Source organism: Crotalus tigris, unplaced genomic scaffold (genome assembly GCF_016545835.1).
Source record: "Crotalus tigris isolate CLP2741 ecotype Arizona unplaced genomic scaffold, ASM1654583v1 scf7180000018030.5226217, whole genome shotgun sequence".
Classification (NCBI taxonomy): domain Eukaryota; kingdom Metazoa; phylum Chordata; class Lepidosauria; order Squamata; family Viperidae; genus Crotalus; species Crotalus tigris.
The window spans coordinates 4075358-4096944 of NW_024096786.1; the positions used below are offsets into that span (position 1 = coordinate 4075358).

Genomic DNA, 21587 nt, shown 5'->3' on the forward strand with positions numbered 1-21587 from the left:
GAGAAATGAAGGAATGACTATGGATAGGTTTACCGGTACTACTGCATATTCTTTTTATAGCCTCTGAAATGGTACGACTCAAAATGTTCCTTGCATACTTACAAATCAGTTATAATATAGCACCATTAGAAACAGAAAACAAAAAAACTTTGCAAAATATACAGAATTGAAAGTAGCATCTCTCTTTGACACAGGAGCACATGCCAACCTTTCTGTTTAATGGCTATGAAGACTTAGATACCTTCAAGCTCCTGGAGGAAGAAGATTTGGATGAGCTCAACATTCGAGATCCAGAGCACCGCGCAGTTCTCTTGACAGCTGTGGAGCTCCTGCAGGAATATGACAGTGAGATAGATTGTCTTTTTTTTCCAGTGCACAGCTAAGAATGTTACCTACTTGGGAGTCTGGAGATTCTAACTGTGAACCTCAAAGGCCTTGAAAATCATGGCTTACAGGGAGCGAGAGACAATGTGGAATAATCACAAATGGTTTATAAGAAAAAAATGTCACTGGGCTTTGGGAAATTTCCATAAAGTATAAGGTGGCTCATAACTAGAGAACCTGCCAAATTAGGGCTTGTAAAGATTGCCCAAGAAGAAGACCACAGAGATGCTTCTCTGACCTAAATATATTCTAGGCTGGAAAAGAATCCCCAGTTGTCCCCATTAGCACCTGAAATATGCTGTCCCTAGTTTTTCAACTTAATTTGCATTGATTTAGTTATAGTAGTAGCATGAGCAGAAGCACTTTATCCATAGGAAGCACAGAGAAGGACGATTAATTTTCCAGCCTCTGAATGCTCTACTCCAGGGTGGAAAGACTGAGGAACTCTCTGAATATTTTTTGCAGACCTTATATGTTGAATTTGCAAACCTGCGCAGCAGTAGCTATATTACACAAAACTGCTTAGCGACAATAGCTGAAAATTCCTTAGTCTTCTCCCTTCTTTCTCACTGACTTCTCAATATTTTTAAGCAAGTATCCCTACCATTTATTTATAACCTAAGTTGTCTTACAGATTGCTTTATAGAAAAGAGATTGTTTTCAATCCAGGCAAATGCCACTTTCTTAGTTTTGCCATTGTTGTTCTTTGCTCAAGGTAACAGTGACCAGTCAGGCTCCCAGGAGAAGCTCCTGGTAGATGGCCAAGACCTCAGTGGATGTTCTCCCCGGGATTCAGGCTGCTACGAAAGCAGTGAAAACCTGGAGAATGGTAATCTCAGCTGTGCTCATTTGAATTGCATGCCTAATTCATTAGCTTCTATAAAGGGACACCAGATTGTGTTTCTAGGAACAGCACTTAACAGAATTTCTTTTAATGGCGATTTTGGCACTGCTTTCATTGTCTAACAAAACAATTGTTGCTGACCTAATTAGGGGAGACACACTAATTCTGGGGCTTGTGCACCTTTCCAAGGTTCTCTGGACAGACTGTTTCCCTGCAGGGTATATAGAGCTCTCATTTTTCACCTTTGTTTTTGGTAATTGCTTTTTTTTAAATATCCATGTAGTATAAAGGACTCCACCCCTTTCCTGCATGCAAGCTGTGTTGAATGAAGTTGCTCCACTAGTACAAAAGCATAAATGAGGAAGTGCTTCTGATAAAGAATGAACTCATCTGCTTACAATAGATTGAGGAAATTGTTCAGAGCCTTGAGAAAGAAAAAAGACTGTTTTCCAGAGAAGGGTTTCTTTACTTGATATGCACGTGGCATCCTCCTTGGCTCAAAGCGTTGTGTTGCTAAGCTCCTACTGGAGCCTTTTATGTAAACTGCAGCATGTCAAGTAGAATGAAGCACTGACAGCCTGTAAAGTGAGAAGCACCTGCTGTGCGCTATCCCAGTGATCACAGCTTCTTTCAGCCTTTGTAAATGGAATGCCTCTCTTTCTGAAAAACAGGCTTCAGCACAAGAAGTGGATGGCATAATAGAGAGAAGCCTATTCTAGGTTTACCCAAAATCATATTGGTACGTAATATTTGCCAGGGATCTATTTGAATCAGAGCATCACAGTAATACATAAAAAGTGGGGCTTACTTAAGATTACAGGAGCTTTTCAGTGATGTGTTTTTGGGGCTGTTTTTGCCATCTCCTCCTTTTCTACAGTCCAGATAAATACATTTATTGCATCCATTTGTGTAGCCTTAGAATGATTGAGCAGAAGCTTTATCAAGTGCAGGAGTCTTGTTTTACTTGCCTGTGCCTCCAGGTCTCTAGCCCTGAGAAACTTCCAGTTGAGGAATCAAAAATTCTTCTCCTGAGAAAACCATTTCAGTTGGGAAATGTCAAATGAGCTGGGGGAAGAAAGTATTAAACTGCCCCTTTTGATATACCGTTGATCCGATTGTTATTTAAAGCTTAAAATGTAGACAAACTTCATCTGTACAGGTAATATCACATATTCCTCAGAATTTTGTTTCTCTGCATACAGTATACATCAAGATAAATAATAATGCATGGGTATCCTAGGGGGCAAGGAGGGAGCAGGTGCTGATTTGTTTCAAAAATCTACTTCTTTTCTAAACTTGTAATGTTTATTTCATTCTGTTTCAGCTAAAATACGACAGCCTTGTCTCCTGCCCTCAAAATTAGTCAGTGAATATAATTTTAAGGATTTCCATCGAAACCCTCTGGTGAATTTTCCACATCTACCCTTAATTAAATCAACAGAAGCTTATCAGCAAGAAAAGAAAACCCAGTTCAGCTGTGTGCATCCAATCTCAAAAAACCGTCTCAAGCCGCCAGCAGCTGTAGAGTTCAAGAAGAAAGGTAGAAGTTTGCCAACTGGTATCTGTCGGAGCTGGGAAATTTTAGAAAGAGCCCCAAATATGCCTATGTGGCCGAGATCCCATTCTCTTGGAGATCTTCATGGAAATATTGGCACTGATAGTATAAAATCAGTGGATGCTTCACCTCTGGATTCATCAAAAAAGTCAACTGATTGTGAAGGTGGTAGGCAGATGGTAAAATTGTTGATGGCTAATCAAAGAAAAGAGGTTGCTGGTGCCCCTAAGGGGAAGAGAAAGGAATTCCACTTGTCAGCAACCATGCCTTCCACAAGAATGTTCCCTCAACGTTTGTCTGAGAACTCTGATGCTCGGACATCTTCACTTTCATACGGTATGACCTGGACTCCTTTTGAAAGTTGTAAAAAAAGCACCCTTGATCTTGGAAGAGCTAATTCTTCTATCCACAAGGAAAATGTGGAAACTGATCCGAAGGACACGAGTGAAGCAAAAATGCAACCCAAAGCATCTTCACAGCCACCGCCAGTCCCTGCAAAAAAAAACAGGGAGCGCATTTCTAATGGACACTGTCATCTCCCCTCAACTCTTTCTTGTTCAGATGTACCGTCTTTGCCAGCAAAAAAAAATACCCTATCTGCTTCCTCCAGTTCCCATGAACTGACTGCATGCAGAATATTTCCTGATCAGGAACCCAAAAGTCCTTCCAGCATGAGGCCTTCTTGGTTGTCTGACCTTCCAGAAACACCTAGTGTCCAGCAACATGTGTTAAAACTAGATCCTTCTTCAGTAAAGAAGACATCCTGTAACAGAGGACTGGATCTCGAAATGTTGATAGAGAACAAGCTGCAATCTGAAGATATTGATCTTACAGAGGAGCCCTATTCTGATAAGGTGCCAGAAAATTAAAATGTTCCTATTGTTAATTCTTTGGAATACCTTTTCAATTCTTTTCACCTTTAGAATGTCTTTTATTTTTTATTTTTTTAAACAAGTTTTATTGGTTTTTTTCATTTTACAAACAAGTGCTTAAGAAACAACGCGGTGGCTGGGCAATCAATTGTCCACAAAACAAAGTCATACTCATAAAGTTCAGATTAAGTCATTAAAAACCTCCTCTCTTTTCCCTCTAATGACATATTATATTCAAATTGATATATTACAATACAACTAAATCAATCATAACAATCCTCAATAATCTTTCATCTAAATAAATCCATAAATCCATATCCTGTGTTAAGTTTGACTATTTCACTTGCTATATTCCATATTTCTAATCTAAATACCTAGTTAACACTTCGGGAATCTCCCCATAGCCTTTTTCCTTAACATATTCAATAAACATTTATTAATATCATTTCTTCTTTTTTCCTATTCCTCTTCCATTACAAAATGACCATCAATTCTAATAACAAAAGAATAAGTCTAAAAGAATGTCTTTTATCATACCCCAGTGGCATCCATGTATTTTAGTAATCATAAGTAGGCATACTCTGTTCCAGTGGTAATATAGTAAGCTATTTGGTAGATCTATATACTATACTGAACAATTTTCACTGTTCTACTGAAAAGTTTTCATTTTGAATATTAGTAATTAGTAATTATCAAGTTGCAAATCCTAACTCTGATGTGTATTCCATGTAGTGAATATTATCTATGTGGCAGTACATAATGGCCTACCAATAAAGGCCACTATCTACACTGCCCATAAATATATAAATTAAGCCTTTGTCAAAGCCACAAATCATATTCACTTACATATTACTTGGAATAGGCTTAATGAAGCAAAATTAGGGACCTTTCTTTTGGGGTGTCTTCAAATCAGCTTTGACCTCTTAATGGCTACCAGGACAAGTTTCTGCTGTTTTCTTGGCAAAATTGCAGAAGTGTTTTACCCCTGCCCGCTTCATAAGGTTGAGAGAGAGTGATTGTCTCAAGGTCACCCAGTTGACTCTGTGCCTCTGGTGGGACTAGAACTTTCAGTTATCCCAGTTATAGTTTGATGCCTTAACTCAGGGGTCCCCAACCCCCGGTCCGTGGCCCGGTCCCAGTCTGCAGCATACCAGCAACCGATCTGCACAAGCGAGCAAAGCCCCATCCGCGGGATGCAGGCAGCACACAAACCATGCACTCCCCGGTTCATGGAAAAACCTTTCTCCATGGAAACAGTCCCTGGTGCCCAAAAGCTTGGGGACCTCTGCCTTAACTACTACACCAAACTGGCTTTCCAATAACATCTTAGATCCATTGATTTTAATGACAAAGTTAAGTATATGCTGAAGCCTGCTTTTTTAAAAGTCTTGCTTGCTTTGATTTTGTTTGTCGAGCCCCTGTAGACCAATGTTCTCCTCAAGACCAGCCTCCAACAATGCCTTTCATATGTTTTCAGTTTAACATTCATAACACCAGTCTGCCTGGAAAGTATGGGAAATACACTTGGAGAACAATGGATTAGGATAGTGATTTTTAAGGCTTCTTAAGGAATACCCCAAAGATGCTTTTCAAAAAAAAACAACAACTGGATTTTCTTGGTTTTTCTTTGAAAACATTTCACTTTTCATCCAAGAAGCATCTTCATTTCGGGGAGGGGGGGAGGAAGCCAAGAAAGTCCAATTGTCTTTTGAAAGGCACCTTTGGGACAACCTTGACCTGAATGATTGAGAATCTCCATATACATTCTTAAGAAATAGATTTACTATCAGTTTATAGAAAACCCTTGTACAATGACTGAAATAAAATCAAGTCATAAATATAGATGTGTATATGGAAAGGATAGCTGCCAAGTTAAACTTCTTATAATTTCTTAAGGAACCATTACTCAATATCTGAAGGAACTTAGTATAGAACAGGGGTCCTCAACCTTGGCAACTTTAAGACTTGTGGACTTCAACTCCCAGAATTCCTCAGCCAGCAAAGCTGGCTGAGGAATTCTAGGAGTTGTAATCTACAAGTCTTAAAAGTTGCTAAAATTGAGGACCCCTGGTATAGAAGGAACATAGAATTTTGCTTATTTCATTATAACTTGAATTTTCATCTGGACATCTGCAGCACGGCCGTTGTGGGATTCCTGAACCTTTGGTGCAAAGATATGCTGAAGACCTAGATCAGCCTGAAAAGGATGTTGCTACAAACCTGGACCAAGTACGAGTGAAGCAGCTGAGAAAGCAGCACCGTATGGCGGTAAGTCAGCATTAAATCCCTGTGGCAAGTTCAAAGGCCTCTGACAAAAGCAAAGAAAAAACTGAGTCCTTTTGATGTTTTGCCACTTTGAATTGCAGGTTGGGAAAACCTTGAATAGGTTGTATATTTAAAAATGCAGCTTACCTTTTCATGTTTGTTTGTTTTTTTAAAAAAAAAACTGCTCGCATATAAAACTAGACTATTCCTTGTTTTTTTTGGCAATGGTGATAATATTCAACCTTTGCAGTGCCATGGAAGGAATGATAGAACAAGCAACTATCTGGCAACTATCTCATTTTCTGGCAACTGGCAACTATCTCATTTTCCTTGATAGATGGTGGAATCTTTGATTACACGCTACCTATCGGTCTCCTCTACAAGCCCTGTGTTAGCAGCACAGAAATTGTTCCCAGTGTATCACTGGCATCTTTGCCTTTAAAGACTTCTTGATGTTTTCTCTTGTTTTAACTTGCTGCTTCCGCAAGTTGGCAAGAAGCAGATGACCATTTAGTGTGAAATTCCAGGTGACTCTTTACTAAGAGCCTTGGTGGCGCAGCGATTAGAATGCAGTATGGCAGGCTAATTCTGCTGACTGCCAGCAGTTCGATTCTCACCGGCTCAATCACAATACACTTAGATTTATATACTGCTTTCCCAGTACTTTGCAGCCTTCTTTAAGCAGTTTACAGAGTCAGCAACCTTGAGCCGATGAGAATTGAATTGCCAAACTGCTGATAACCAGCAGTCAGCAGAAGTAGCCTGCTGAAGTAACCATTGAGCCATCACGGCTCAGTGGTGACTCAGCCTTCCATCCTTACGAGATCAGTAAAATGACGACCCAGATTGTTGGGGGCAATATGCTGACTCTGTAAACTGCTTAGAGAGAGGGCTGTAAAGCACCATGGAGTGGTATGTAAGTCTAAGTCAGTGTTTCTCAACCTTGACAATTTTAAAGCATGTGGACTTCAACTCCCAGAATTCCACAGCCAGCATTGCTGGCTGTGGAATTCTGGGAGTTGAAGTCCACATGCCTTAAAATTGTCAAGGTTGAGAAACACTGGTCTAAGTGCTATTGCTATTATAAGTATACAAGAATTTGGATGCATTATTCAGTTTAAGGACTGCATTACTTAGGTCACGACAAAGAACTCTGAAATAATTATTCAAAGAATAATTAATTTAGCGTTCTCACCATACCATTTCCCCAAGGGAAAAACGTATGTTCTCACATTCTCAGATGGAATTCAAGAATCCCAGCAGTTTCTTTATACGTGGAACAAATTGATGTTGCTTTTGTTTTTTTCAGATTAGGAAAAAGGCCAAACAATAGCTTGAATTATCTTTTCTTTTGCTACAGATTCCAAGTGGCGGCCTCACTGAAATTTGCCGAAAACCTGTATCGCCTGGAAATATCTCTTCCATAACTGATTGGCTAGTTTCTGTTGGCCTCCCAATGTACTCAGTCTCTCTCAGAGCTGCAGGAATCAATGACTTAAGTAAAGTGCCTTCTCTGTCACAGACTTCACTTCATGAGGCTGGCATCACTGAAGAAAGGCACATAAGCAAGCTTTTAGCAGCAGCAAGACTTCTGAACCCAGAGACAATTTAACCCATTCCGGAATATAGTATTTTTCTGTTGGAATACCTATCATGTCTTTTAAAAGCTATTTCATCACTAATTGCTCCAGAAAGGGCAGATCTGGTCCTGGAGAAAGCTGGAGTTCTTTGCAGTTTCATCCCTGCATATAAAACCGTAGTATCAGCTGTCCGCAATAGGGAAGTGGTATGACCTGTTTTTTCCTCAAAAGAAAAGGCACAACCAATAGTTTTAGTTTGCTAAGGACTCTTAGCATTGCTTTTGGCCATTAGAAAAAAAGGGATCTTTCTACATTCTTGAAAATTCAACAGCAAATATCTTAAGTTTGTGGGGGGAAGGTAGCAAATCGTAGATCTCTAGATACTTTGGTTCTATTCAAAGGCTAAAGCCTAGCTAACTGACCATTAAGGATTTTTAATTTAAATTTATATATCCTACTGAGGAAAAATATAATCACAACAAATGTATTAAGGAGTAAATCTCTCATAGAGGTTCCTTCCACATCCTTTCCATTTCAGCTATTTATATAAAATATATTAATAAAGCTCAACCTTCCCAATATAATATCCTAGAAAGTGGAACTGGAGGTCAGAGTTGAGGAACACTTTCAAATTTCTCCATAAACAGATGATGAGGCATGGACCAAGTGATGGGCACAGATTTCCATCTGACAGTAGCTAGGTCAGAGTTCCGAATTTGGTATACTTTTCAGCTGATCTTTATTGCAACTTACCCATTTTTTTAAAGCTTTTATTCCTTTAGAATAAAAGTAATTTTTAAAAGTTCTATTTAGCAGCCAGTTTTAATTTGCCTTAAAATGCTTTTTGAGCAATTTACTTACCAGCCTCCAGATTTATAAGATCTTTCATTGTTGCAGTTTTAATTTAGCAACAGCTTATTTTAAAGATTTCCTATATCTCACAACATCTCCTTGTATAAAGTTGCTGTTTTTTGAAATTGCAGACTTTAGTTCTCAGGCTAACAAGATGTTTATAGCTGTCAATGTTTGCTGGCATTACTAAAAGGCTGAAAGATATTTTGCCTTTTGTATGTACATAGATATATATAAATATGATAAAAATGCTTTTCCATGTTAATTGCAATTTTGTGTACTTTGATGCATTGTCGTTCGGTTTGCTGCAGCTTCGACTTGGTATCCTGACCATATCAGTGGGACACATGGGTTGTTCCTTCTGCCCCAAAGAAAACCCAACTGGCTGAATAAGCAAAATATCATCATCCAGAGATTCAGAAAAAGAATTCTATTTCGGTGAGATTTGGGGGGGGGAGGGGAGAGGGAACTCTCAAGCTATAATTCGTGTAAGAGTAGCTAAACATGTATATTATTAGATATTGAAATGTTTTATTAGAATGGATTGCTGGAGCAAACTGATTTTGTTTTTGTTTTTTTTCCCCTTTGTGGTACCATGTTCTTGTGTACTAAAACTATTAAACTATACAATGTAAAATCTCTTCCTTGTTTCTGTGAATATAGATAAACTTTATTTTTGTACATGATTGGACACATTATATACCAAATAAGTTTGACACATCGATTGTCTAGTAGTACCTACTAACTACTAATTAGCTATAATAAGGCTTTTCAGGATAAGTAATGCCCCAATAGTGTGAAGATATAATGGACTCAGTCTGAGCCTGGGAACATGAAGTCTAATTTCACGTAGTCTCTCATCACCTCGCTGTGCCTCCCATTGCTTTACCTCTAAAAAAGAAATCATTTTTACAACTTCAAAAAATGCAATATTCAGCTAAGAACATTTCTGCCAAGCATAATTTTGCCTTTCCAAGAACTCTTTCTCATCAGGCACCTTTCTCCTTTTACTTTCTTTAAGATATCAGGTATTTGAGGAATTTTACTAAAACCATTCCAACCTTCACTATTTTATTAGTTTATTTTGACAAGCACAAAAGTGATTAAAAGATTTCTACTCATTAAAGGAAAAAAAAGACTGTGGTAAACATTTCTTCTCATGTACAAATTTATTACTTTTTAATTAAATTAATGGATGACTATATATGCAGAGAGATGTGCTCTGCATGTAGATTGTGTGGTTATAAGCTTGTAAGATTAGCTGGAATTTTCATTTATTTGTAATATATTATAGAAGTTGATTTTTCTAAAAAAAATATTACCAGAAATGGTTTAGATCCAGTGGAAGCTGGAAGTCAGTCACAGTAATATGTCAGGATACAAACAATGCCACTAAGGTTTCATATTTTACAGAATTACAGAATGAAAAAAAAATATTTTATACATCTCAAGAAGTATATTCATTAGGACGGAAACAAATTGTTAAACTGAGATCAGACGTGCACAAATCCAGTGCTGGTTCTGTTGATATTACTATATACTGTTTAAAAATAATTTAAATGTATTGTTTATTCTTTTGTTTCACACACACACAAACATATACACAATCCTTAAGGTATAAAAATTACATATCCTTTATAGTATACAACCGACGCAACTGCTGACCATTTCCCTTGTATTCATATTGATTTTGGAAAAGTGTTAAATCATTTAGTATTTCCATGTTGCAGAGGAGGTCTAGGTGATAGAAGGAGCCCTAGGTTGGAAGCTGTTAACATTAAGCTAGACTCTTGTATTGATCTTCTACAGACAGGTAGGGCCATTTTAATATCCATGGAGGATGGTTTTTAACCAGCAGTTAATCAAAGAGGCAGCAAGACATGCTTCACGGGCCTCCTGAGAATTGTTCTAATTATAAGTTTGCCTTTGGGTGCAAGTGGTAATGCTGTAAATAAAGATATCAGAGCACAACTCCTCATTAATCTTATTTATGCAAACTGTAGTGCAGCAATAAAGGTCAATTCACCAAGTCATAGCTGTACATATGTATTGTATTATTTTTAAGCCACACACTTTTTCCATACTAAACCCTAAATGCAATTTCTTTGGGAATAAAAAAAAAATAAGCAAACTATGTAACAACTAACAAAAGTTGCACTTTCTGTATATTTAAATAACTTATTTTTCTCCCATTTACTGTTCTTAAATAATGTAAGTAGATGTAATATACCAGCATCGATACGTTGTTGCAATTTGCTTCCATTGGAGAAAGTTGTGTAAAGAGAAAAAAAGGGGGGGGGGACCTTACAACTGTGTAAAGATTACTGTGCTGTTTTACATCGAGAAAAGAGGCAACAAAATGACTTCTCTGTGTATGAAAACAATTCTATAATTATGTACTGTTGTTCAAAGGAAAATAAAATACATGTTGATACATTATTTTTAGATGTTCTTTTACACACCACAATAAAAATGGAAACTAAGGTAAAAGAAGACTAGAATTTTGCAGAAGTGTTAAATTTCAAAGAGTTTTTAGGTATTGGAAAATTATCTTTCCTGGCAGCATGGTATGGAGGCCTCACAGCTGCCACAGCATACCACTGAAAGTTCGGCCAACAGAGATTCATTGGTGACAATATTTCACTGATCATTTGGGAAAGAGAATTCTGAAGATACATTTGGGGCTGTCATTCCTAACCCCTGGATATTTTCTCAATGAAGATTATGCCAGCCACAGGGGCAAAGTGGTTATTGATTATGAAAACTATTTTGCAGTCTTCTTTTCAACACTTTGGCATAACTATTGGTATACTCCATTTTCAGATTATATTCCGCCTTAATCCATTAAAATTAAACCAGTGGGAATCTGGGATTCTTCCAAGTATGGTCCTGGGGAATGGGAACTAGCAGAGCACAGCTTCAGAGTGATGGAAATTCAGTCTGGCTCTATTCTGTTATTTTATTTATACCAGTGTTTTTCAAACTTGGCAACTTTTAAGATGTGTGGACTTCAACTCCCAAAATTTCCCAGCCAGCATAAAATTGCCAAATTTCAAAAATAAATTGTTTTTCTCATCCTTCCAAATTGATACTATTTCCATAAACAGACTTAATTTAGTCAGGTAATGATTACTAAACTGAGAATGGGGAAATTGTCTATTTCTTGCCCAGATCAAAAGGTTTAAATACCCTTTTTCCAAAATTGTTCCATTAAAATCAGGTAATTAATCAGATTATGACAATAAGCATCAACAACGGTTGGTTCCCAAGTTATTGCTTCTAGTAACTGACTTAGTTTATATTTTTGCTTTTTTATATAGCACTAAATACAACAGCTTAGCAAATGTTCTGTATTTAGTAAAAATACAGTGAAAAAGTGCATTTTACACAATTTATATGAAGTATAAAAATTAACACATAGTAACAATCCATTCCATTAAATCACCCTAATGCAGGGGTGTCAAACTGCCGGCCTGCGAGCCAGACGTGTTGTCGGAAAACCACGCCCACCCCATTGCCAGCAATGGCGAAAAAGCTTCGATACATTGCACAATGTCACGTGACGTAGCGAGTTTGATATGTCTGCCCTAATGTATTAGTGCCTAGGATGAAAATATATATTTCAATTTTCAGTACTGAAAACTGTGACAAAAATTTACAAAGATACAATACATGGTAGAAAAACTAGATCATTATTAACAGTTACCTAGTATCACATTAATTTATACACTGATCAGATTGAATGTATCAATTACCAATTTGCTGTTAGTCTGAAAATTTCCCAGGGCTGCTTCGCTTATTTATAATATCTTTTAATATTTATACAGACTGAAGATGGTTTCCAATGATGTAAGACATCATAGTAAAACCAGAATATAAGGATAAAATATGGCCAATTTCAAGGAATTATAGAAAATATGAAACTTTAAGAACTTTATGAAGCAAAGCTTCAATAGGCCTAAACAACTGCCCTGTTTAGTGACCATTCAAAGTTTCAATGGCATTGAAAAGGCAACTTTTACAACCAGTCCTCTTACGACTGTTACAGTGTCCCTCAGTCACGACTGAAATCCAAGGCATTTTGCAACTGGTGGGCATTTATTATCATCACAGCACCCAATAGTCACGATTGGCATTTGTGTGCTTCACAGCCAGCTTCTGACAGTTAATGGAGACTCTGGCAGTAAAGTTGTAAGTTGGAATCACATTGTCTTAAAGCAGAGGTCCCCAACCTTTTGGGACCAGGGACCGGTTCCGTGGGGAGAGGTTTTTTTGTGGACCGGAAGGGGCGTGGTTTTGTATGCTGCCTGCATCTCACATATGGGGCTCTGCTTGTTTGTGTGGGCCTGTTGCTGCCATACCACGGACTGGGGTTGGGGACCCCTCTCTTAAAGTCTCTGGGTGATTCTCTTATCAATGTGAAATTGACAACATAAGTCTGTTGTGGTTTTGTGATGTTTTTCTTAATACCAGTCACTTAGTGATGAAGTTGCCAGACCCAACTGTGGTCGCTCTGTGAAGATTACCCATATTAAGTTGTAGAAGATAAGACAGGGATTACCATCTATCTAGTAGGGTGTTCCATAGCTAAAGAAGAGTCTTGGAAAAGCCCCATTTTCAGTCAAACAAACCTGTCCTTCAGATTTAGGTAGCTGTCAAGGCAGTCATTTCTCAACTTTATTAATCATAAAATAGGAAGAAATCAGCAGAAATTGTAAGCATCCTTCTTTTCCAAAGTTAGTCTGTCATCCATCTTCATCACTGACTCAGCAGTTCATTCCTGCAAAAGAGCAACTTTCCAGCAAATGGAAAGAGTGCATTTCCCTGCAGGCATTGTTATACTTAAGATACAGCCCTGGGCTGTATTTAAGCTACTTTTCAGTAACAAAATAGAAATAAAAACCAATGTGAGTGTAACCACCAATTTTTTTCTATATTCTTTTAACAAGGAAGAATAATGTCTTTGGAAAAGATTGCAGCAGGAATCTTATCAAAATGAAAGTATTTTCTGTTCCTTCTGCAATGGTATGAATATGACAAAATTTAACCAAAATCACTAATGTGGATTTACAAGAATATAAACAGAAATAAGGAAATTGTTTTCAGACAACTATCTAAAATATTCTGTCTGTATGTTCTAATCTAACAGAAGTGAGAAAATACCTTAATGATCTTAGATCTTTCCCAGCAACTTTGATATAATCCAGATTATCATCATGAACATCACCTGCATTTTTAATAAGGTGTAATCCAGGGCTTTTCAACCAGTGGTACGGGTACTACCTGTGCTACATTGGCAGGTGGTACACAACCATCCTAGAAAAGTGGTAGCGGAGGAGGGGAATGAACTGAACCGATGGCAGCACCACACAAGCCTGAGCGAGAGATGGCTGGAGCTGCAGGGCTGTCAGGGCTCAGTGGAAGCACCAGGATCAGCACCAGGCTCCAGCTGGAGCTCGGCGCTGATCCTGGTGCTTCTGCTGAGCCCTGAAGAAGCACCAATCAGCTGGAGCTCGGCGCTGATCCTGACGCTTCTGCTGATCCCAGAAGAAGCGCCGATCAGCTGGAATGTTGCAGCATCTCCAGGGTTTTGTGATTTACATTCAGATGCTTAGCAACTGATTCATATTTATGATGGTCACAGTGTTCCAGGGTCATGTGAAGTGACCAAAATCTGTTGCAACCACCCAGCTGAGGGGGGGAATAAAAACCAAACACACCCCCACCCCACCCCTGCTGCCAATTCTCAACAGAAATGCTCACAACAATGAAAACCTCAGACAGGAGGAAGAGTGTGGCCAGGCGGGCAGACAGATGTCTTGCTCGGCTGTGGCTTGGGGGGCACTTTTTTCAGTGCCATTGTAACTTCAAACAGTCACTAAGCGAACTGTTGTAAGTTGAGAACTACCTGTACTTTATCACTTTTTTCCTTTTGGGGGGGGGTCATCAAGTTTTTGACACCAACTCGGATGTTGCCATATCCTAAAAGTGGTACAATGGGTGAAAAGGTTGAAAAGCCCTGGTGTAATCTATGCAATAGCTAACCAGAAGTTGCTATGAAAAAAGTAAATTCAGGTTTTTGGAGATGGCAAAACATTATTACTGAAAACTTCTTGGCAGCTGTTTGGTTTCCAGACTGTCGAGTTTCCAATATATTCCAAATAGTTAAAACATAATCCAATCGGTATATATTGATCCAGGATGTGACAAAGTTGAATGAAATATGGGTTTTGTTTGGCAAAGAATATCCTGAATCCCTAGGGAATATTTCACAGTACAGGCATAGTTCAGGTTATTTTTAAGATATTACTGCTTAATAAAATGGCAAATCTTGTTTTGCAGTGGATTGAACAATATGAAACAAATAGCCAGAGCAGAATCATTATATGAGACAGGCAGCCATATAAGTCCTGTAAATTAAAACAAAAGGACTCGCGGGAGCTAATTTCCTCACCGAAATACTTCATGGCATTGACCAGAACTCTGTTCAATTTGATTTTGTCTTAAACATTATTTTAATTGAAAATAAAACGAGAAACTGGCCTGCTGCAGTGACAGCCACCAGCATCATCTTGATTTTTAAAAATATTTTTGAACCCCATATATGTCTCATAGGCGTCTTCAAAAATAAAATAAAAAATAAGGGAGAATAAAAATAACTATGCATGTATACATTAATTAATAAAACAAGTGCCTGGAGCAAAGCCTTGCAAAATTTGCTCATATATGTGGTGGAAATAAATGGATATATTGAGAAAATTTGGGGAGATTAAAAGATGGGGCTACTGAATCTAGAGGGAATAGTGGGGTGCAACATCTTGAGGTTGCTCTTTACTGTTTTATGAACACCGTATCTTTACCTTCATAGACCCTTAGACAAGTTAATTGTCAACCATCCTTACCGGAACCTTGAGTAACGAATACCTCAGGAATTCTGGGAATTGAAGTCCACAAGTCATAAAACAGCCAAGGTTGCCTACCCCTCACTCTTAGTCTCACTCTTCAAGCCTCAGTTGCTATTTAACCAGTTCTTAATTCAGAGGTTAAGCAGAGTCAGACTTGTTAGCATTTAGATCAGGGGTAGTCAACCTTGGCTCTTTTATGACTCGTGGACTTCAACTCCCAGAATTCCTGAGCCAGCTGGCTCAGGAATTCTGGGAGTTGAAGTCCACAAGTCATAAAAGAGCCAAGGTTGACTACCCCCTGATTTAGATGGTGACCACTAGGCAATCTCAAGGCTGTGGGCTAGACAGAGAAAGTATTGGCAGACCCACTTCCATTCTGTCATGGAGGAAACAACACGGCCACCTCAAGATTCAAGTTAAAACTGAGGGCATCTTTGCCGCTTTATCTTTACTTTTCCAAACTGCTTTAAAGTAACTAGTATGTCTTTTCCCATTAAACTGTCAATTTAGTAGGGTTATAATTTTATTCTCTTTGGTGCCAGACAAATAATATTTTATTCTCCCAGACCTCACAATGTTGACTTTTAATGATGCTGTTTAATTAAACTTGTTTCTGCTGTTTTATGACTGTTTTAAATATTTTAATTAGTTTTTGTTTTATTGTGTTATGTTGCAGCTTCTCATTTAGTTTATTGTGGTTCCAAGCCACGCTGAGAAAATATTTGTTTTGGAGAGCAGAATGCAGATGTTCAAAATAAAAAAAAAATTCAGCACCCTAAAACAGCTTCTGAATTAAACAAGTTAAGGTAAGAAACGGGACTTACACCATAATATCGTGTGACTGCATTGCTTACTGACAAGCCAGCCCTTTAGCTCCAGTTGCCATTGTAAGCCAAAGCTATGCAGGAAGAGGCAGGAGTCTTGGGTAGAGGGTAGGCAGGAATGTACAAATGCTGTAGGGCAGCGACTCCCAACCTTTTCTATACTCCGCACCCCTAGAACGCTTCTGATATATTCTCGCACCCCTTACAAAAGTTCGAAATAATGAATTATGTATGTGCACTATAATTTTGAAACTTCTAAACCAAATTTTTGCACTCCCTGGAATATTGTCTCGCACTCCCAGGGGATGCAAGTTGGGAACTCCTGCTATAGGGAGTACCATGGAGGAGCACTAGTGAGAATGGGGAGTCAGTGGGGGCCACAGATGGGTCAGGGGAAGCCATGCTAGGGCAGAGCATTGTAGAGCTGCTGGTGCACAGAGTATACGATACCTGGGATGTCATACTCCATAGTGGGGGAAAAGCAGTGGAAGCAACTTACTGGGGCAACTTGCAACTTTCCTGCTGGCTTCCTCATCAACTTTGCTTGTCAGAAGCCCATGGGGGGGGTCACTCTCTGCCTGGATTGTGTTCACATCACTACAGGGACACTGCAACAGCCTAAACTTCAAGGACCAATAATAAGTCCACCATAATTTTGAATTGTCCCTGAATAAGTGGGCATAAGCCAAAGACTACTTGTAGGTTTTTGTGAGCTCATCTGGGACAGTGAGCTGCAGTTCACAAAAGCTTATGCTTTTTAACAAAATTCCTTAGTTGGAAAAGATGCTAGCAAATTCTTGATTATTATTTTTTTTTTTTTGCCACCGTAGACTAACACGGCTGTCTTCCTACAACTGCCTTGCTGCCAAAATCTACATGATCACCAGTTTAAATTTTCAGTATTCCCACTTTGTCTCCCGAGCTCCATACCATCTAAATAATACTATCTACACTTTATAAAGCAGAGTTCCCCAATGTTTCGGCTTTGCGGACCACGAGGGGGGGTGATGGTTTGAGCAAGCAGTCAGCAAACACACACATACAGCTCAATGTGCACGAGCAGCATGTGCGTATGCCTGCCACTCTTGCCCACCCCTCACACAAATGAGGATGTGTTGCGTACACAGGCACTCACCAGCCATTTCTATGGCCCAGTTGCAAACCCCCCACAGCCCACTAGTAAGCTGCGGCCCATAGGTTGGGGACCCCTGTTATACAAAGCTATACCCAGAAATATTTGCAGAGCCCCTTTTCTTTCTATTACTAGAGAAGAATTATAAACTTCTGTAAGTAAATTCTGACAGCTCAACGCACTTCAAAAATATTATTTTTACCGTGCATTCAGTAGGTCAATTAAGTTAAGCCAGTTAAGCCATTTCTCCCCTTATAACTATCTCAAAATTGACTCAGACTGCTAAAAGACTTGGGTCAAAATTGTGGCATATTGTGTTCCCTATTCTCTGAAGGATTTTTAGCACTATTTTTCAATGTAATTCGTAGGAACTCATGTGAAACTAGGACATTTATACAAACATTTTGACTTCCTGTCCATTTATATACTTCACTGATCATAACTTTAGAAATTATATTACGTTCATTTACCCTAAGACCAATAGGAGGACTATTTTGTGTGGCAAAGCTAGGGAATAAATACTGATATAACAATTATCAGAAAAGTTTATGATAATTAAATCAGAACATCTGCTAATGCCCCATCGTAAGCTCATCATCATACTTCACAGATTAAAGGGTTCTAAAAATAAATGCTGAGACGTACTTCAAGCTTTACACCAACCGTTAAGCATTTTCTTAAATGAACTATATAAAATGAAAATTCACTTAAGTTAAAGTGAAATTAAAGGAGGCCCCTGAGTCGTTTTTATCTTGCTGCCTGAAAGCAAACAAAAGCAGCTGTAGTGTGTTGTACAGGAAGAACTACAATTTTCTAGTTTCCACAGTAAGCTCCTATCCAAGTTCATACTGCCATCTACTGATCAGTGGAATCAAGTTCAATAAATAACAAAAATTATTTTGCCTTGAACTGAAGACTACAATATACCAATGCCTTATTGTAATTAAAGTAATTAAGTAATTAAAAAGATGTGAGCTTTTAAGTTCATCTAAATACTTATAATCAGGCTGTATAAGGCACTCTGAAAGATGAAGGAGGAGGAGGAATGTATGATAAAGATGAAAAAAACACCGGTTGCTCTTGCAAAGGGAGATACATAAGACAAATGTTTAATTATATTATCAAAATGTAAGCCTAAAAATGAGCTCCTGCCATTGATAATTATAACATTATTTGACTCTATGTCCAGTATTACACAAGCAGAAGTAAAGCAAAAACATACGGTTTTATATTAGCAAAAGTAAAAATTAGTTTTAAGATATTTATTGAGAATAGAGTTAAGAAAAGGGAATCAGGATCTAATGCCTAGTGGTAGCAAAATCCTTTTTCCTTTGTACCACTACATGTAGTCCTCAATTTACTACTGGTTGCTTAGTGACCATTCAATGACTAACCCAAAAAAAGGACTTATGACCCAAATTTGGAATTCTACCAATAGGGGTCCTTCCATGATCACCTGATAAACTTCAGGCACCTAAAAACACAGCCATGTTTATAGCCATTTGCAGCATCCCATGGTGACATTATTGTTTAGCGATAGTTTTTGCTGAAAACTGGTACTTCAATTTTGGCAAAACCATGCCCACAGCAAACCACTGGTGCAATTCCTGACCATGGTGTTTGCTCAATGACTGCCACAAAAATGACATACAATCGGGTCAGTCACATGACAGTCATAACATGTCATGGACAGGCTCCATTGCGGTTGTATGTTGAGGACTGTGTGAACAATGTGTTTCTTTATTGAGATACATAACTGACTTTTGTTTTCCACAATAAAATGCTAATCTGGACAACACGATATAATATCTATAACACCAAGCTGGCATGAATAGCCAACACTCCAGAAGATAGGCTTAAGGTACAGAAGGGTCTTGACAGACTTCAACATTGGGCGCTATCCAACAAAATGAAATTCAATGGTGAAAAAAGTAAGGTTCTACATTTAGGCAAGGAAAACCAAATGCACAGGTATAGTATAGGTGATACCTTGCTCAATAGTAGCAATTGCAAGGACTTTTGGTTCCTGTACACAGCGATGCCGATTGTGTCTGGAGACTCGTCTCCACACCGGCCGGGTTTTCTTTGCCGGTAGACCCCTTAGTGGGTCGAAAGTCGCTCTGGAGGGGCAACCACCGAGGAGGAGGCTTGCTGGTGACTGCGGGAGAGCGGCAGCTTCTCTCGTGGCTCCAGCTATGTCCTTAGGGCCGACGGAGCAAAGATCGTCCAGCAAGATGGCCGATTACCCTGCTGCACCAGCCAAAAGTCACAACTACATCTAAGCATAATAGACCCACCGTGGATGATATAGATGAGACCCCTTCTACTCCTCTTTTCACCCTATTCTGTTTTTTGTTTTTTTTTTTGCCTGTAAAAGCTTTGTTGGAATTATTTCCCTCTCTTGAAAAAGCAGCTTTTGTATGTGTGGGAAGAAAGGCGTTGAACAAAAGGATAGAACAAAAATTTTTAAAGACTACACTTTATTCTCATTTACTTTGGGGAATAGAAAAAAACTCTTTTCTAAGAGCTGTACTATTATTTTACACTGAAAGATTATTTCTTTTTCCACCTTTTCCTTTAAAAGATAGAAAAAGGGTGGGGGGGATGGTGTCTGGAAAAGATGTTTTAATCTACTGAGGACATCTAGTGGCAAAAAGTGAACATTGCAACTGTTGATTATTGTTTGGAGATGAGATGGACTCAACCTTCAAACTACTCTTGAAGAGAAAAGATAAGCAGATACAGCTGTGGGAATTGTGGGGGTGGAAATTGCTTAACTTTTATTAATTACAGCCTCCACTAAAAAGAAAAAAAGGATTCTCTTCAACTACTATTAAAATAGAGAAATCTTACAATTAAACTGTAAACTTATATTGGAAAAGATTTATGAGGCTACTGAAGAAATATGTGCTACAATGAAAGAGATTACTACAGAATTAAGAGCCAGAAACTCTATTCCAAACCTTCAAACTGACTTTCAGACTATATCTGACCATTCTATAAACCAAAACATACTAGAAGAGGAAATAATTGAGATTAAAGAGGAATTTACTTTACCTTACAAGCATTTCACCTATATCTTCGAGGATCAGAAAAATCAAAGACTGAGATTTGAACCTTTAAAGCAACGAGGCTTTAAGGATAAGAGAAATAGATGCCCAATGCAGAGGACAGGATGTTTTTTTACTGTTTCAAATGATATTATAAGCAACAGATAAAGACCTATCGGCTGAAAGGGAAGTTTTGTTATGGAAACCTGCCTGGCACAAAAAGAAGGCAAGAATAAGACTGAAAAGAGAAATTTAAAATTATATGTAATGTAGAATTATGGATTGATTTAAGGATTAAGATTTAGAGTTAGAAGTAAGAGAAAAATGGGTGATTATTAGAATATATATATTAAATAGATTAAGAATGTATTTTTGGAATAATAGGTTTATTTGTATGAAAACTATTATGTAATGGAATGAAGAAAATTGAAGAGGTGTTTTAGATCTGGATTGACTTAATAATTAATTGAATGTTAATTTAGTAAGATGATGTTTTTGTTTGATAATATGGATGTTATTAGGTGTGATAATTAACTGGATGATATTTGAATCTCGTCCAATGGATTGAAATGATTTAAGATTTGATATTATTTTGTTATCTTAAAGAGATTGATGGATTGATGGATTAGATATGTATAGGGTAGACTAATATTTTATTCTAATTAGGAGATATTGGTGGAAGAAGAAATAAACAAGACTTGTGTTAAAATTAAGGAACTAGAATATACCTGGAAGGGATACCTGAATTGATAATGTGTTTATTTAAAGTTAAATTTGATTATGGTAATTGTAAATTTATAAAGCTCCAAAACAGGTTTAGGACTAATAGAAATTTAGATTAGAAATGGGTTATCTTAAATATATTAAGCTGTTTGAGAGAAATAGAGAGGGAATATTTGATGTATTGATTTAGTTATTCATATATGGTTTTATTTCTGGATGTTTGATTACCCCAGCACCACAGTGTGTCTTGAGCACTTTGTTCTAAGAATTAAAAAAACAATAGAATTTGTTTAAAAAAAAATAGTAGCAACTGCAAGAGGGATCTCGGAGTCCTAGTGGACAATCACTTAAATATGAGCCAGCAGTCTGCTGCAGCTGCCAAAAAAAGCCAGCACAGTGCTAGGCTGCATTAACAGAGGGATAGAATCAAGATCACATGAAATGTTAATACCACTTTACAATGCCTTGGTAAGGCCACACTTGGAATACTGCATCTAGTTTTGGTCACCATGATGTAAAAAAGATGTTGAGACTCTAGAAAGAATATAAAGAAGAGCAACAAAGATGATTAGGGGACTGGATGCTAAAGCATATAAGGAAC

The 21587-nt window shown here is 37.9% G+C and overlaps 1 protein-coding gene across 4 annotated transcripts in view; it reads left to right on the plus strand.

Annotated features, from left to right (window-relative positions):
- The window catches only part of SASH1 (SAM and SH3 domain containing 1), a 590968-nt gene extending 580177 nt beyond the window's left edge, over positions 1-10791 (plus strand). For all 4 annotated transcript variants that reach the window (XM_039346873.1, XM_039346876.1, XM_039346874.1 and 1 more), the window contains exons 16-20: positions 195-345; positions 1100-1213; positions 2553-3637; positions 5792-5923; positions 7281-10791. In XM_039346873.1, coding sequence (XP_039202807.1) covers positions 195-345; positions 1100-1213; positions 2553-3637; positions 5792-5923; positions 7281-7532 — 1734 coding nt within the window. In that variant the 3' untranslated portion in view covers positions 7533-10791. The remainder of the gene's footprint in view (positions 1-194; positions 346-1099; positions 1214-2552; positions 3638-5791; positions 5924-7280) is intronic.
- The last annotated feature ends 10796 nt before the right edge of the window (positions 10792-21587 follow it).